This window comes from Hylobates moloch, unplaced genomic scaffold, assembly GCF_009828535.3.
Source record: "Hylobates moloch isolate HMO894 unplaced genomic scaffold, HMol_V3 SCAFFOLD_16, whole genome shotgun sequence".
In the NCBI taxonomy this organism is placed as follows: domain Eukaryota; kingdom Metazoa; phylum Chordata; class Mammalia; order Primates; family Hylobatidae; genus Hylobates; species Hylobates moloch.
The window spans coordinates 28,353,754-28,370,953 of record NW_026652291.1 but is presented as its reverse complement, the minus strand read 5'-3'; the positions used below and the strand labels follow the sequence as shown (position 1 = coordinate 28,370,953).

The 17,200-nt window shown below is 53.4% G+C and overlaps 2 protein-coding genes across 2 annotated transcripts; both read right to left on the bottom strand.

Annotated features, from left to right (window-relative positions):
- Window positions 1-923: 923 nt before the first annotated feature.
- On the bottom strand, window positions 924-4,080 carry IRF2BPL (interferon regulatory factor 2 binding protein like). The gene has a single exon (XM_032180238.2). It carries the CDS (start codon window positions 4,078-4,080, stop codon window positions 1,696-1,698), a length of 2,385 nt encoding a protein of 794 aa, XP_032036129.1. The 3' UTR covers window positions 924-1,695.
- A 3,759-nt stretch (window positions 4,081-7,839) lies between these two features.
- Window positions 7,840-10,491, bottom strand: LOC131381543 (uncharacterized). Its single transcript, XM_058429753.1, has 2 exons — window positions 10,132-10,491; window positions 7,840-9,499 (listed from the first exon to the last, which is right to left on the bottom strand). The coding sequence occupies exons 1-2, from the start codon at window positions 10,449-10,451 to the stop codon at window positions 8,899-8,901; spliced, it is 921 nt and encodes a 306-aa protein (XP_058285736.1). The 5' UTR covers window positions 10,452-10,491; the 3' UTR covers window positions 7,840-8,898.
- Between the last annotated feature and the right edge of the window lie 6,709 nt (window positions 10,492-17,200).

Below are 17,200 nucleotides of genomic sequence, written 5' to 3'. Positions count from 1 at the left end.
TTTCTGCTCTTCTATTTGCCTCCTAGGAAAGTACAAGGTTCAGATCAGGTTTGTTTGCCTTCCCCTACCACTGGGAGGACTCCAGGCTGCTCTCAGCCTGGAGGGGCTCTGCTCTAAAGGGCATTAGTCTTCTGTCCGCTTCCCCGCCTCTCTGCACCTCACAAACGCCGCCAAAAGCTGATTAGATGAATAATTGCATTGCTTCACCAGCAGAAATGGATTTTTATTTGATGTTGGAAGTAAACCTTTGCTTCAGGAACTAAGTTTGGGGTTTTCCCCCCTCTTCCTCATCCTCGGAAACTCTCTGTAATCAACTAAGTCTTTAGAATTATTTCTGCCTTTACAAATAATTATTTAAAATAGAGGAAAGAAAACTTGTAATGAATGAGGTGAAAACTGGTTTTCCGAGGCACCAGCCTGAAGCTACTGCGGACTCTCCAGGCTGAGCGTATGCATTTGCTCCCAGCTCTGTGGCACTTTTGTTTTAAATATGCAAAGACTGATGTCTGTCATATCTAAGCAAAGCATCCTAGCTTTTCTCCTAGACTTTTTCGCCCACTTGTCAAGTCACCAGCTGCACTGGGTGTCAGCCTATGTTCACCGCCACAGGGCAAGGCACCAGAAAGCATTCCTGACAATGCCATTTGCAGCTGGGCCCGCATCCGGGGGGAAAATAGAGATGCTGAAGAGTAAACCGAAATCGCTTAGTCAGCAACTGTCGCGTCCCCAAGAGGTGAATGTAAATAGCCTGGTACCGAGGGGGAGGGGCAGCAAAGCAGCACAGCGCCTTTCCCACAGGCCAGCTCCCAGGGCTTTCAAAGGCACTAGGATTTTCGTCCTATACTGGAGGTAGGGAGGGTGTCCCCTGCGTCGGAGTTGTGTGGCCTTAGCCCTAGAAAGACAAACTTGCTGACTCAGCGCAGTTAATATCAATTGAATTTATTACAAGTTACTAAGCTCCAAGGCACATTACAGTGTTCTGTTAACTACAGAAATGTATAAAGGACAAACAGAGCAGATTCTCCATGTCTAGCATTTCGCTCTACTGTTCAAAAGCATCCGTGCATCAATAAAGCAAAAACAAAACAACACGTGTAGATCCAACACATTCAGGTCAGTAGAAACAAACCATTTTCCCCTCACAAACTTGCAACAAAAAACACCCCATCCCCCCCGACACCCCCTTACCATTTTGCAAACAAAACAGAAAAACAAAACAAAACAGAACAAAATAAAGTGAAGACTTCAACACTTGGGGCAGTTTAGAAGGAAGCTTTCACCATTTTATGTCTTTTTCTTTTGTGTGTGTTTTTCCTTTCAGAGAGTGCATAACATTTACAAAAATACACACCAGCAGCAGTCGTTGCTAAGGGCTGTTAATTCTGTACCTAGGCAAACATTCTGCCACCAAATAAATGCTAACGATATGATGCAAATGACCCAACCAATATTTCACTGCTTAACAGAAACCAGCTTATCCTTCAAATGAAGAAGTTACATACCTTTGTTTCAAAATATAGAAACATACGACGAAAATAATGTCTATACATAAGACTAACTTTTTGCAGTTTTGTTATATTCACAATTCTACACCTTGGGGGTGAGGGGAGGGGGAGAGTCGAGGTGGGTTGGGGGAGGGGCCCTCAGGACTGGAGAGGAGCTGGTCTAGGGCAAAGGAGGTGGCTGCCCAGTGGTTCAAGGGTCTCTCTCCTTTTTCACTTTAACATCCCCAGCTAAGATAGTCGCGATTTCGCCCTGCATGAAGGCCCAAGGTACATTCGACCCGACTAGGGGGCATTTCTCTCCGCTGGGGCAATAAACCTCGCCGGTGGCCCCCTGGGCCTTGATACTCTCTCTAGAGCAAGGGAAGCAAAACTTGTGGCTGGGGACGGACGGGCACTGAACGAAATGCGTGTCCTCCAAACGTTCGTGGCAAATGGTGCAGCAGAGGGGTCCGCTGTTGGCCATGGGGGAATCCGGAATGTTTTGGGGGTGCACTTGGTCCATGCCCGGGTGGGCGCTAGGCGGCGGGGGCGCCACCTGTAAATTCAGGTCCCCGTTACGTGATGCCAAGCGGCGTTGCCCCGGCACGGAGGCCGGCGAGACTGGGCTGCTGCTGTTGCGCCGCGCGGACGCAGTGGTAGAGTGCACCGAACTGCCATCCTTGGGCGAGTGCGCTGTGCCCAGAGTATCTGCCACCGACATGAGAGCGGCCATGGGGGACGGACCGTTCTGGGGGGCTGACTCAGGTGGGGTGGTCCGGTTGGAATGGGGTCCCAGAGGTGGGGGCGGCGGAGGCGGACCCCCTGCCGCGTGCCCTGGCGCCGCGAAGCCCCCGGCGGACATGGTGAGCTTCAGCGCCTCGCTCTGGTTCGCCATCCACTGCTGCCTCTGCTGTTCCTCGCCCAGCTTCAGCGCGCCCTCGGCTGAGTCCGGGGGCTCGGGAGAGGCCTTTCTCTTGCGCAGGCTGGCGGCTGCGCCCCGGCCCGACGGCGCGGCAGGCGGCAGGGCCCCGGTTCCCGGGGGTGCGCTGGGGGCGCGGCTCAGACTCACCAGCGCAGTGGGCAGCATGGGACAGCTGGCGTCCAGGTAGGGCTGAGGCAGCATGTCGGCGCCGGGCACGCCCTCCTTGAAGAAGCGCACGGCCTCGGGGAGCAGGTCTCCAAGCAGGCGCCAGTCCCCAGAGCCGTGCTTCTTTTCGTACTCCAGGTACTTGAAACCCGAGGACAAGCCCCGGCCGAAGTCCTTCATGCAGTCCTGGTACATCTGCTTGGCCACACCAGACGCACTGGAGTACACGTTGCCCGAGCCCGTGGGGTACTCAATGAACAGCTTCAATTCGTAGTCCATGCCAGGCTTGGAGACGGCGTCGAAGGCGAAAACGCGGCCCAGCAGCGAGTGGTCCTTCTTGAAGCGAACCTCGTAGGGCGTGCAGCCAGCCAGCGTGAGCAGCGTGTCGCGGACCATCTTGGGCTTGTTGGCCCACTCCTCGGCACGGTTGCGCAGGCTCTCGCTCAGCTCGGCCAGGGCCTCGGCGTTGCGCTGCTTCTCCTTCAACTCGCGCTCCTGGTCTGTGCTCGATACCGAGCCAGGCCTCTTGCCACCAGCACCCACGCCCACCTCTGCCACCGACGAAGAGGTCGAAGACGACGCGGAGGACGACGTGGCCGATACACCCGGGGTACCCCCGAGACAAGCGGGGCCCCCAGGAGCCCCTGGGGGAGCAGGCGTCGGGGGCCCACGGCTGCCCAGGGCGTGGGGAGGGGGTGGGGGGAGTACTGCAGCGCTGGCCGGGCCGTTAAGCAACGTCTGCGGCAGCAGGTTGGGGGGCACGGTGAGCTGGGGGCCTCCGCCACCCCCCGGGTTGGGCAGCCCCGTCACCAGCCCACCGTGCGTCCCACGCCGAGACGCCACCGACGCCGCCGCTGAAGACGAATTGGGGCTCTGGCGGTTCAACTCTGGGGGTCCCTCCTCTGGTGTTGGTTTAGGGAAGCCGTTTGGGCCCCCCAGGCCGTTGGGCAGTCGCGCGGCGTGGCTGCTGCTTCCCAGGCTCACCGGCGGTGGCGGGTACTCGAAGCGGCTGCGCTGTTCCACCGCGGCGGCGGCGGCGGCGGCGGCCGCAGCGGCAGCGCTCAGGCCGTAGCGCTCCAGGCCAGACGGGGCCGCCAGCACCGCAGGCTTGCTGGAACCATCAACGTGGTTGAGCTGTTGCTGCTGCTGTTGTTGCTGCTGCTGTTGCTGCTGCTGCTGCTGCTGCTGTTGTTGCTGCTGCTGTTGCGCGGCGGCGGCGGCCGCTGCTGCTGCTGCCGCCGCCGCCGCTTCCTTAGCCGACAGGGCCACTGTCTTGACCCCGACGGGCGGCGGCGGCCCGGGGGAGCGGCCGTCCTGGAAGCAGCCGTGCGCCCGCTTCAGCTGGCGCGCTGTCTCGATCACGAACTCGATGCGATCGGCGCCTTCGTAGTTGACGCAACCGCGGCATACGGGTTCCGAGAAGTCCCAGATCATGGCCCAGGGCATGCGGGGCAGATCGCACAGGTAGCAAGATTGTCTCCGGGACGAGGACACCTGCGCCGCCGACATGATGCCGGCCCTGAGGAAGGTAGGCCCTCGCCGGGGCTGTTTCCGCGGCGCCTTCTCCTCCGGGAGGACTGGCCGGCTGGGGAGGGAGTCCGACTGCGGGGGAGGGAGGAGGGGGGGGCGAGAAAGTTCTGCCCCAGGGGCTGGAGGGAACGCGAGTCTCCACCGCCGGCGCAGCGCCTCGCCGTGGGGGCTCCACTGCCCGGGCAGTGGACGGGTTCAGCCCTCTCTTCGCCCCCACCTCCTACTGCGGTTGTCTCGTCGCGAGGGGAGCTCAGGCGCTTTCTTCCTGGTGCTGCAGACTTGGGCTGGAAGCTCCCGGCCCGAGGGGAGGGGGCGAGGGTGCCCGGTGCTGGCCGCCGTTGCCTCTTGGCCCCCTCCCCGGAGTGGCTGGTGCGTGGAGGCTCGAAAGGGGCTGTCTCTTCCTCTCCCCGGGGGCTCCCCTACGAGCTGTGTCCTCTCCCCGACGGGCCCCCTGGGGCGAGGGCTAGAGGGTTCGTTCAGTGCCACCCGGTGCCCGGGTCCAATCTTGCTGAAGCCGCTGCTTCCCCGGAGGACCGGGGGAGGGGGTGGCAGCCGAGAAAGGACCTTCTCCCCTCCGCAGCGTCGGCCGTTCCGCTGGCGGCGACTGGGTTTGCACCCCGGAGGGAGCCGCCGCGGCCACTGCTTCCAGGACGCACGAGAGCAGAGGAGTGCACGCACGCAGGCTCCCGCCGCCCCCAGGCCTGGCCGGCGCCCGGGCCGCCGCGGCTGGCGGCGCTCACGTTGGCTGCAGGGCGCTCGCGCGGCGCCTGGGCCCGGGTCGCATCCCTTCCCGCTCCTGCTCGCGCTCGCCCGGAATGTGGGGTTGTGATTGTTACTCTACGTTCCGGAGGCGCGTCTCGGCGCTCCTGCTCCGGCTGCGGCTCGCGCTGTCCCCGGCTTGGCCGCGCGGGATGCCGCCCGGGCGGAGCGCTGACGTCACCGCCATGCTCTGCACCAGTTCTCCCCCCTCCCCTTTACACTTCCTCTGTGGAGCCCACTTGTTGCTCCGGAAAGGCGCATGCGCGGCAGGACGCCCAGATTCCTCCCAGCCGGCCCCTCCTCCGCCCCTCCGCCCTCCCTTCCCCCCTCGCCGTGTGTGTACAACAGCTGAGGCCCGGCGAGCTAGCTGGAAGTCCAGAGCTGGGGGTGGAAATTAAACAGACGATGACCTTTCCTTTCCCTGCCCGGCATTCCCAAGTAAAAACGCATTTAAGAACCACTAGCGTCGTTTCCGATCCCTGCTCCCCACCCCACCCCCAAGCCTCGGCAGTGAATTTAAATGTCCTGTTTTAAGATTTTTCGCCGTGAATTTCGTATAAGGTATTAACCATTTCATCTGCGATTGAACCTTATCCCCCCCCCCGGCATGGATGTTACATTCATCGCCACCACTGATGCCGAAGCACCTGCAAAATTAGCTGTTTTCCAGTCTTCCAGAAATTGTCTTTTCTATCTGTTTTTGTGCCCTGATCTAGGAACCCGGGTTTCAACGATGGAGCTAAATGAATTCAGAGTGCGCTACCCTTCCCCCCAGCCGCACTCTAAAAATTTTGGCTGAACGTCTGAAGAAGATACGAGCACCCCGAGGCCTTTAAGGAAAACAGTCAACCGGCTGCGCACAGCTGCAGTTGAGGGCAGGGAGGGGGAGGGGCCGGAGAGGCCAAACAGGTGAGTGGTTTTTCTAGAGTTTGATTTTTAAAAGGTGGGGGCAGCATTTAATAATACTGATATATTTTTGTAAAGCACAGCCGCAGTTTTCAAAGTTCTTTCTCAGGCGCTGTGATCTCACTCCATGTTGCCCCAAAAGGCGGAACAAGGCCGTGATTTCTTTCTTTTTTTTTTTTTTTTAAGACGGAGTCTTGCTCTGTCGCCCAGGCTGGAGTGCAAAATGGCACAATCTCGGCTCACTGCAACCTCTGCCTCCCAGGCTCAAGCGATTCTCCCGCCTCAGCCTCCCAAGTAGCTGGGATTACCGGCACCCGCCATCAGACCCGGCTAATTTTTTGTATTTTTGTAGAGACATGGTTTCACCATGTTGGCAAGGCTGGTCTTGAACTCCTGACCTCAGGTGATCCTCCCGCCTCGGCCTCCCAAAGTGCTGGGATTACAGGCATGAACCACCACGCCTGGCCAAGGCCGTGATTTCTTCTGCCTTACAAGATCACTGCTCATCAGTATTGCTTATGGCACAATGGATATGTTGGTCATAACTCTAGTTGGGGCATTTCTATTGATTATTCTAATTATTGGGTTTGCTTTTTTTTTTTATTTCATGAAAACTGAGATAATCCCAGGGAAGGCTGGAGAAGGGAAAGCAATATAATGGGATTTCCGGTTCTGGAGTCTGGCCCACCGGATTGAAATTTCCTCTCCATCACTTACTGGCTTTGCACCCTTAAGCTACTCACAAAATCTCTCTTTTCCATGGAAAAGAGAATGGAATGATAGCTCCCAGCTTATTAGGGTTGTTTGAGATTTCAACTTGGGTTTTTTGTTTTTTTGAGATAGGATCTTGCTCTGTTGCCCAGGCTGGAGTGCAGTGGCACACTCGTGGCTGGCCACAGCCTGACCTCCCAGGCTCAAGCAATCCTCCCATCTCAGCCTCCATAGTAGCTGGGACTACAGGCATGTGCCATTACACCTGGCTAATTTTTTTGTATTTTTGGAAAGGGATGGGGTTTTGCCATGTTGCCCAGGCTGGTCTCAAACTCCTGGGCCCAAGCGATGCACCTACCTTGGCCTCCCAAAGTGTTGGGATTACAGGCATGAGCCACCTCACCCAGCATCAATTTGTTTCTTGTCATAATAAGAGATAATACTTACTTAGACTTGCCGTGGGACCCTTAGTAAACTAGGTGGCTTACTTGTATCACCCTTAATATCATCTACATTATTGAGGGGATATTATCTGTAGTATTTTGTTGTTGTTTTCAGACAGAGTCCACTCCGTTGCCCAGGCTGGAGTACAGTGACGCAATCTCAGCTCACTGCAACCTCCACATCCCAGGTTCAAGTGATTCTCCTGCCTCAGTCTCCCGAGTACCTGGGGATACAGGCGCCTGCCACCACACCCAGCTCATTTTTGTATTTTTAGTAGAAGGACTTTCGCCATGTTGGCCAGGCTGGTCTCAAACTCCTGACCTCAGGTGATCCTCCCGCCTCAGCCTCCCAAAGTGCTGGGATTACAGGCATGACCCACTGTGCCCGGCCTATTATAGTATTAAACCCTTAATATTATCTACAGGGTAGATTCTTTTACCTCCATTTTACAAACCAGGAAAGTAATGAGGCTATATAACTTGCCTACAGCCATTAGTGATGGAGCTGGGATTTGAATCCAGTAAATCTGACTTGAGAGGTGTCTTTGACAAGCTCAGGCTCACAGAGGTGGTTTGGGGTGCTCAAAATTCCCATCAGCCCCAGTTGATCTGGTGTTACATATAATCTTATGTAAGTACTACGCCAATACACCTTCGTAACCAACCCCCAGCCTCCCCTTCCAAGTGCATTTGTACCACTGAGTTCTATATACAGAAGTTGTAGATCTGCCACTACCAGACTGTAACCTAAATACACCATACAGAATGGAGAGCAGTGTTGGACTCACAGTAAGTGTTACTTAGTATTGATACTAGTGTTGGTACTATTGCTGGTTGACATGTGACAGTACTTAGTAAACTACATAAAATGTGAGGATCACTACTCTTATCACTCTTATTACTAGTAATTGCAATAAAGTTCAGTGGAAGCAACAAGAGATACTTATTTTTATTTTGACACTTGACTTCCGGAGCCTACTCCCCTATCCAACACTCCCCAGAGCCCCAATCTCCCACTCATTCTGGGGCCCCCAAGTGCAAAGGAAAGGCGAGTTTTTAAGGACAGAAAAGGAGGAGGAGGAGCCCTAGGGAGCCCCTCTTTCATCTCAAAGCAGCCAGATTTCTGTTTTTGCATAACAGTGAGCTCACTGTGCACTCCAGAGCAATAATAAACTTTCTCTGGCCTGCTGGCACTTTGCAGTGATTCCTCTGCAAAGAACTGCTTGGGGAGCATTGCCTCACTCTCCCAGACTTCAGCCCTCCCCACACTACAGCTACCCTGGAGTGAGTCAAAACATAGGGGTGGGAAATGGTTTGACATCCCCGCCAGCCTGGGGCTCCTTAGCTTTGGCTTGGCTGGGTGACCCATTTCTTTACATTAATATTTATTCAGCCCTTCCCTTTATTAAACCAAAAATATTGGGGAAATAGCAACTTAGCCACAACCCTCCAGCCAGGCTGCTAGAGAAAGCAAGTTGGATTCTATGTCATGGTGTTATGTTTGGTATGCACACACATATGTCTCCATCTCCCTGTCTGTCTCTGTCTTCACTGTTACTAAAGGAGATATATATACACACATACATGCCGGGGTGCCTTCAGACACACTGAGTTAGAAATCAACGTGTATTTAAACAGACTTCCATTACAGACTCATAATCCTTTAATTTATAAAACACAGCTCTTCCAAACTGCCCCCTCCCCAAAAAAAAGAATCACCATCATTTGTGGTATCTCTTATTGCCTGAGATGGCCGTTTGGGGATGTGTGAGAGACGGTGAGAGGCTAGAACTCCAATGTTTTGGAGGTGGGTTTTCTCCCTGAAGAAGAGTCCCGTGCAACAAAACTATGACAACGCTGGAAAGGAACTGGAAAGGATTTGGGAGGGGGGTGGTGGAGGTGGAGGCGCCTCAACGTAAACTGTCAGGTGCAGAGACTCACAGAACTCTGTCCATGGAGTCTGGGAGACAAGCAGAGACTAGCAGAGCCGGGCACCAAACGGCGGCATCATCTTCCCAAAGTTCCTTCCTACTGTCGCTTTCCCCACCCAGCTTGCCATCTGGGCTGGCATCCTCAGAGAACCCTGCTCTAAACTGGAGCAAAAGGTCAGCTTTCCACCTGGCCTTTCCGGAGCACCATAGCCCAAGGTTACTAGTGGTGAGAAGGTCGCCAGGCGCGCACTTCGAAGCTCCCTGCAGTCTCTCTCCTGCCCCCGTTGTTTTGTGGCAGAGACGGGGCGCGGGTGTGTGTGTGTTGCGGAGCGGGGGGGGGGGGGTGCTCTTGGCCTGGCAGCCCTGCAGTCAGCTGGCTCAACCTTCGAGGAGGCCCGGGCTGAACCTCGCGTCACCCTGCTGCAACGCGCGCCGCCAAGCGCTCCAGCGAGAGAAAGGCCTTTTTTGGTAACAGCCCCGCGGTAAGCGGGACCCACTTCTCTGGCCTGCGAGATCCGCCTTGGAGAAGATGAAAACAAACGTCTGCGTTGGGCCCTCCTCTGGCCTTTCGATGGCCCCTGATCGCCGCGCGCCAGGAACCCCAGAGGCGCAGTTTGAGCCCTGGGCCTGTAGAGACGCGCAAAGGGGCTGTGGAGGGTGGGGGAAGGGAGACAGCAAGATGATTTACACATTTACTCCCAGGCCCATTCCGTGGCGGAAGTATTTCCCTTTCCCTAAAGGAGTAATCCCGGTATTTGAAAAAAAAAAAAAGTATTAACTTAGGCCAGGGCGTAGGGTTACGCAAGAGCCACTAGAGCATGAAATCCTAGGAACAACGTGATTCGCTGAGAAGCCCCGGGGGAGGAGAGGCTGCACCGCCTGCCAGGACCTGCCCAGCCTGGGGCGCGCGGGCAGCCGGGCTCTCCGTGCAAAATCGGGTGGAAGGAAAAGGAGGGCGGACGTAGTGTTTGGTGCAGGCACAGTGGCCACAGCGAGCGATGGATCTCTGACTGATTTCTTCGTGGAGGGGCGGGGAACAGGGAGAGGAGAGGAACAGGGAGGGGAAGAAAGGCGGGGGGAGTCGCGTCTGGTTCCTGCCTCCTCCCCGCTTCCTCTCTTTGCCCGCGTGCCAGGATGGGGGAGCCCAGCGCTGTCCTCAGCAAAAGCTGGTGTGGTTTTTTTAGGTCCAAAAATAAAGGAACCCTGGAATGAGCCGCCCAGGGACCAGGCCTAGAGGAAAAAAAAGAAGGAAGAGCCAGACAAGGGTGCTATTCACTGACCTGGTTGGGTTAAAACAAATACCCACACCCCAGAAAGGGGGGTTGGAGAGGAAGGAAGCCTTGGACGGCAAGAGTAGGCAGAAAGCTGGCAGGGCGGCCGACCAGGCCACAGGTGCGCATACCCCTGGACCCTCCACCCCGCCGGGCGCGCGCCTGGCCTCAGCAGGGAGTAGGAGTTCCAGCCAGTTCCCACTGGCCCGCACCGACCTGGGGATTTCCACCGTCCGGCTACGGAGACCCGTTGCCGCCGGCGCTTTCCTGCTGGGGCCGCCAGAAGGCGGGGCCTCAGAGCGGGAAGCCCCTCCCTGCAGCCTCGCCATCCCTCGGTCAGGTCTGGTACACGGGGCAGCTTCCACTGCTGTGCCTGGTTGGGATGGATGGGCCAGGACCTTCAAATATTTTGGCTTGCGTGAGCTGAGTAGTTCAACCCGAAACTCAGGAGAGAGGGAGGAAGGGAGGGCGCTTAGCATTTGGGTACATATTTACATTATGTTGTTTAACTTGGACTTGGCTGACCCTAAACAGCTGTGTGAACTTGAGCGAATCACTTGAATTTCGGTTTCTTCATCCGTAAAATGGGAAAAAGTTACACTGCTTCCTTTGCCTGCCTCGTTGATCTGTGTGGAAGACAATATAATGTGCTTAATAAAATGTAAGAAATTATTAACAATACAATGACCAACATCTGTCTAGGGCTCCGAAGAGCATTCCCAGACATTATTTCACCAATCCCTACATCAACCCTGTGAAGTAGGTGTTACTTTCATCAACCTCCTGTATAGGTGAGGAAAGCCAAGTCCAGAATTACTGGAAACCAGGTTCCCTGGCGGTAAAACTGGCATTTCTTCTTTCACCCCGCCTGTTGTTATAGCTTTTTGAGGGTCTCAGATGCTCCTGAGAAACTGCAAGAAATTAAAACCTCTCTCCCCATAGGAGTTTACAGGTTCATGTCCCAGTAGATGCAAGGTTATACATAAATCAGCACAGGTTATTTTGGAGTTAAAATCGCCATCCAGCTTTGAAGCAAAATTGAGTAGTTATGCTTTCCTGGCATCCTGTAAGACCATTCTCTTTCTTCCTGCCTTTTTTTTTCTTTTTCTTTCTTTCTTTTTTTTTTTTTGAGGGGGTCTCACTTCAGTTGCCTAGGCTGAGTGCAGTGGTGCCATCTCAGCCCACTGCAGCCTCAACCTCCCTGGCTCGGATGATTCTCGCACCTCAGCCTCCCAAGTAGATGGGACTACAGGTGCGTGCCGCCACGCCTAACTCATTTTTTATTTTTTTAATTTTTAGTATTAAAGAAAAAAAGAGATGGGGTTTTGCCATGTTGCCCAGGCTGGTCTCAAACTCCTGGACTCAAGCAATCCACCTGCTTGCGCCTCCCAAAGTGCTGAGATTACAGGCGTGAGCAACTGTGCTGAGCCCCTGCCAAAACAAAAACAAAAACACGTTATTTATTTATTTTGAGACAGGGTCTCACTGTCACCCATGCTGGAGTGCAGTGGTACGATCTCTCACCTCAGCCTCCAGAGTAGCTGGGACTACAGGCATGCACCACCCCATACCTAGCTTAGTTTTTTATTTTTTGTAGACACGGGGATCTCACTATGTTGCCCAGGCCTGTCTCTTCTGGGCTCAGGCAGTTCTCCCACCTCAGCCTCCCAAAGTACAGGGATTACCACCACATCTGGTCTCTTCCTGCCTTTTCTATACCCTAGTCCTTGGCAGAGGTGATGGAGGAAAATCTGAAGTTCTAGAACTCACTGAAGCATTTAGGAATTTACTGAGATACCCTTACCAAGGACAGCAGCATTTTAATTGTGCACTCCTGAGAAAGACCCCAGGCTGAACAATAAAGAACAAGGAGGAAAATGAAGAGAGTGCATTTTATAGTGGAAGGAGCCTCTTCTCATACCCAAAAGTCATATCACACAAGTAACGTGCGCCACCTTATATGGCTCACACCAGCTGTATAGACACTCACCCAACATGTACCGTCCTGTCCTTAGGCTAGGGGCCACTTGATTGTGGCAGGCTACAGTCCTCAAAAGCACTTCTGGCCACCAGGTGCAGTGCAGTTGTGCACACCCGTAGTGCCAGCTACTTGGGAGGCTGAGGTGGGAGGATCACTTGAGCCCAGGAGTAGTTCGAGACTGCAGTGAACTATGATCACACCACTGCATTCCACTATTCCACCCTGGGTGACAGAGCAAGACCTTTTTTTTTGAGATGGAGTCTCACTCTACGCCCAGGCTGGAGTGCAGTGGCGCGATCTCGGCTCACTGCAACCTCCACCTCCTGGGTTCAAGCGATTCTCCTGTCTCAGCCTCCCAAGTAGCTGGAATTACAGGTGCCTGCCACCATGCCTGGCTAATTTTTGTATATATTGTTTCATGGGGTTTCACCCCTGTTGGCCAGGCTGGTCTCGAACTCCAGACCTCAGGTGATCTACCTCAGCCTCCCAAAGTGCTGAGATTACAGGTGTGAGCCACCACACCCAGCCTTCATCTCTTAAGAGAAAAAAAAAAGGAAAAGCACTTCTAGCCAAGGGTAGGTGTATAGCCCTGACATAAAACCTGGCCTAGGCATCACTGGAGCAAGAAAGCCAGGAAACAAAGTGACCCCTCCATCACATCTAGAGGACCACCATACTTTAACCTGAACTCCCCTCTCTGGCCGTACACAGAAGAGTAAGCTTGATAGGTCCCTGGTGTGAAACTATTCTCAGTACTTATATTTTGTTTCGAAGCTGAAACTTGGCTACCAGATGGCCTGGTGGGTTTCTGTTCCCCAACTCCTTAGCCAGTGCCCTTCCATTTACCATTCATTCAGTTACTCAACTATTTAGGGAGCACTTTCTATCTCAGTGCTGGATGAACCAAGCCAGACTGGCTGTAGCCCAGAATCTAGAAGCTTCCATTTCCTCCTAGGTGTCCTACTTTCCTGATGCAATAGCCCAAAAGTCATAAGAGGCAGAACTTGTTCAATACTCCCACCAGCCACATGACTGACTTAGAGCAATCTATTTATTCTCTCTGGGACTCCATTTCTTCACCTGTCAAAGGTTGATATTAAAACCTGTTCTCCCTACTTCAGGGGTTTGCTATGAAATTCTGCATGTTAATGCCTAGGGCTGTAGAAAGGCGAGACACTGTGACAAATCTTTTTTCCAGCGCTAAGCCCTTCGAGGTAAAATGGGTGGAAAGCCAGGCCTGTTGCTAAGCCTTGTCCACTCTCTTCATCTTGCCCTTGGAGGGCCTCCTCTTGGGGGCCTATCTAGCATGTCCGTGTCCTTCTGGGCTGACAGACAAACAAGCAATGACAGGCTCTAGGCCTAAGAGCTGGAGAAAGACAATAGCAAGGTTAGGCTGTTTTTTTCTCATCGCTCCTAGAGAGACAAGGATATCCCCTCCCCAAATCCCTAGTGGTGGCAGTGAAGCTCGGAGCAGTTGGATTTATTTGGGGCTTTTACTTTTTTTTTTATTTTGGCCAATTTGGAAAGAAAAGAGGCAATGACCTCTTCTTTAAAAAACAAAACTAGGCAGGAAGTGTACTGGGCCTGAGTGGCAGGGACTAAGGGTGTAATTACAGGTTTTTGTTCAGCATTTTCAAGTAATTAAATCCAAAGGAAAGCGAGCCTAGCCGAGGCTTCTTGGATGCAGGGCAGACAAGAGCTGTGTGTATGTGTGTGTTTTGTGTGTGTTGGGATGGGGAGGAGAGGCAGGAGGTGAGAAATGGATTTGCTTTTCAGGCTGAGAAGAAGCGGGCTTCTCGCCTTTATTAATATTTTTACATTGCTTTTTCCAAAAGGTAGCCGATTATTCATCTTTTATTTGGTGCCACTGCCCTCTCCTTGGTGACATTTTCAGCGTGCGCAGCTTTCTAGGCACTGATTTTCCTTTCGCGCCAACTCTCCCCCTCCCCACTTTTTCATATTCCCGCTTTCTGCCTGGTTGCCCACACAATAAACCCACTGCAAAATCCACAGCCAGCTTTCTTGCCTACAGCTTCCATGCCAGCGACCTCCGACGCTGAACAATAGTCTCTCCTTTTGTTTTAAACATCTTCTGGCTTTCCTTGTTCCGCTTTAAAATACTTCTTACCACCACCATCCCTACCCAGCCTCCCCCGTGGTTGCCTCGGTTTCCTTTTGGGACAAGCAGTCTGTGCACCAGCGCACCTGGTTTGCAAAGCCCAGAGCGTTTGAAAGGGGTTCAAAGCCTAGGGATGCGCGGGCTCCTGTCTCCTCCCCTCCTCTTCCTTCCCTCTGCCTGGGCCCTTGGTGTCCCTCCGACGTTCCCTGGACGTTGTGAAGTGACAAGCAAGAAAGGATATACTGTCTGCTCACACTTTTAAGGGCAGGAAACCTGACCCACCCCCAGACCACGCGCCCCAAGGAGGGGCACGGGCACTTCCCGGGGCAGGAGGGGCGGGCCTCTACTAGGGTTAGCTGGGGCCGGCCTGGAGGCTACCCCCTCCTTTTCCTCCTTCTCCTACCCCCACCCCACATCATGCCCGCAGATTACCGCCCCCACTTCCCCCGCCAGTCCCCTTCACCTACTCTTCCCAAGAACAGATTGTTTATCAGAACGGGCAGCCAAGAAACCTACTCCTGTTTCTGGCCTCTGCCAGAGATTAATCACACTTGGGAATGGCACAAAACTTGACTGTGTTGGGGCGGGGTGAGGCGTAGGGGGTAGGGAGGTAGGGAGACGTGGGGTGGGGGGGTAGTTAAAAGGAAAGACCAATAAATTTGACAAGGTGACCAAATCGGGGTTACCGCTGCCTCTCCCCTCCTTTATTTTAGTAAGTCAGTGCAGAAGACGGAATTCTACTTCATTCCCACTCCCTCTACCCCCACCCCCAATTACCTTCCTCCTTCTCTAGGGCTTCATGTTTGATGCTTTAATAGTACTGACTGGCTTTTAATTCTGATTAACATTCTCAGCTGGTGGTGCGTGTGTGTGTGTGTGTGTGTGTGTGTGTGTGTGCGCGCGCGCCCGCGAGCACGCGTTGGGGCCTGGCAAGACACACTCAAACCGGACTGCCTGACAAATCCCCCCTTTTCATCCTTCTCTTTGAAATGACATCAAGATGGACTTGTAGGGGGGAGGGATGAAGAGAGGAGGCACGGAAAAAAGAGAGGGAGGGGGAAGTAATTTATGTGCTTTTCTAAGGCAGCTAGTAAAATTCCTAAGGGAGAACAAATGCCAAAATTGACTGTCTTGGTGTATTTTAGACCCGATCGTCAGGGTGAATCATGTCAGGGCTTTGCAGTGGACCTGCAGCCTGGGAGCTGAAGACAGGGACATGAAACATCCCTGTGGCTGGGAGGTGCCCTTCTGAAGGAGGCAGGAGATGGGTATTTGCTCTCATCAGGCTCCTCTCCATCAGGATTTTTTTTTTTTTCTAATTCATTGCAAGATGGAGCTTTTTTTAAAAAAAAAAAAAAATTGGCACTGATAAAGAAAAGCCAGGGATAGAAAACTCCCCATAAAACACGGCCCCCAAAGGGAAGTGCAAAACCCATTTGATGCAAAATATAGATATCTTCACCCTGGATTTTTTTCCCCTTTGCTTTACAACTCTGCAGACATCAGGTTAGCAAAAGGTAATAAATAGTCCTCGCACAGCAGGGTCTGGACTAGTGAAAACAGTTTACTGAAATTAATGGGCCTCGCTTGAACCAAAACCTCCACTTTGGAATTAATGCCAGACATAGTTTTCCTGAACTCTATCCAACCGCCTAAGCGGCAGACAATTTTCATTCTATTTGTGCTGGAAAATAAAGCCCAAGCCCTTGATCTTAGTGTAGATTTTCATTTAAAAAAAAACAACAGTACAGTGAATACTACGCCAATTTCCACTTTCTGCCCATAGAAGCCCTTGTGCCCTGGGCTGTGCGTGACGGTCAGAAGTTATCTGGTAAACTTTGCATTGAAAACCATCTCCGAACTCCCTCCCCATCTATGGCCTCAGAGCTTTCACCGTGACATCTGAGAGATTCAAGGAAAGCTCCAGAAACAGGCTTAGCTCTCAATAACAACCCTCTTCCCTACAGATCTTAGAAAGGCTGGATCTGAACAACGCTGCCTGCAAGACCTCCATTCCCACCCTAAATAAAGCGCCAAACCATCCAACCGAAACCCACCCCTCCTCGCCCGGTACTCAGGGTGTCTACAGCTCTGAGGCTCCCTTTATTTTTATTTTTATTAATGTATTTTTAAGGCTGAAAGGCACACACACCACACGCATTCACACCCAGTGGTTATGGGGTTTTGGCAGGTACGCGGAGACCCGGTGCCCCAGCTGTCAGTGTCTGATCCCAACCCCTCCTCCCCCTCCCTCCGTTATTTATTAATAAAAGCCTGGTCGTGGGCAGCCGGCGTTCTGGTTTTCATTGTACAGTCTGCACTGGTGACACAGGACATGTGGAAAATTTTGAGAGCACTGCGGTGAATAGTGTGGAGGGGGAGCGTGAGCAGGGGGAGGGGAGGGGAGGGGAGGGAGGGGAGCGAGTTACTTTTTAGCTTCCGCTAAGTACTTGGCGGCTCGCCAGGCCCGGAGGATTCTGGGAAGCGAAAACCTCCCCAGTATAAACTGCCAGCTTTAAGCAGCCCTGACAGTTCTGCTCCTTCCAAACTTGGCAGCCGTTCAAAGTGCTCTTTCATTTGAAATGCTGGAAGCCTGCCATGTGCAATGCAGATTTGCTGTGCCTGTGCGCAGAAGGAACTGATAAATGCCGTTGCAGTTGCCATGGGGACAGGAGGCTATCAGAATGGCCTTGTGATCCGCAGCCTCTCTGCGCGGCAGGCTCTCGTTCTCCCCCTCCCGCCCCTCCTCCTTCTAGTCAGTGAGATGGTGAAATAAATGTTCTGGAAAAAGGTTAACCCTCCCCGCTCTGGTTCCGAGGCTGAGAGGAGGTTAACCTCTAAACACTTCCTTGGCCTTAAGTGCCAGCCCAGAGCACAGGTCTCAGCGCCGTCCTTGGGTGGGTCACCATCCTCCCGCTCTCCTCTTTCACACCCCCAGCTTTCTTCCTGCTCCCTGGGGGCTTTCACAAAGCGGTGTT

Coding starts and splice junctions, on each gene's coding strand:
- IRF2BPL (XM_032180238.2), bottom strand. CDS start 4,080: ATGTCGGCGGCGCAGGTGTCCTCGTCCCGGAGACAATCTTGCTACCTG.
- LOC131381543 (XM_058429753.1), bottom strand. CDS start 10,451: ATGGCGAGGCTGCAGGGAGGGGCTTCCCGCTCTGAGGCCCCGCCTTCT. Junction 9,500..10,131: donor ATTTGTTTTAACCCAACCAG/GTCAGTGAATAG, acceptor CACCCTCCACAG/CCCCTTTGCGCGTCTCTACA.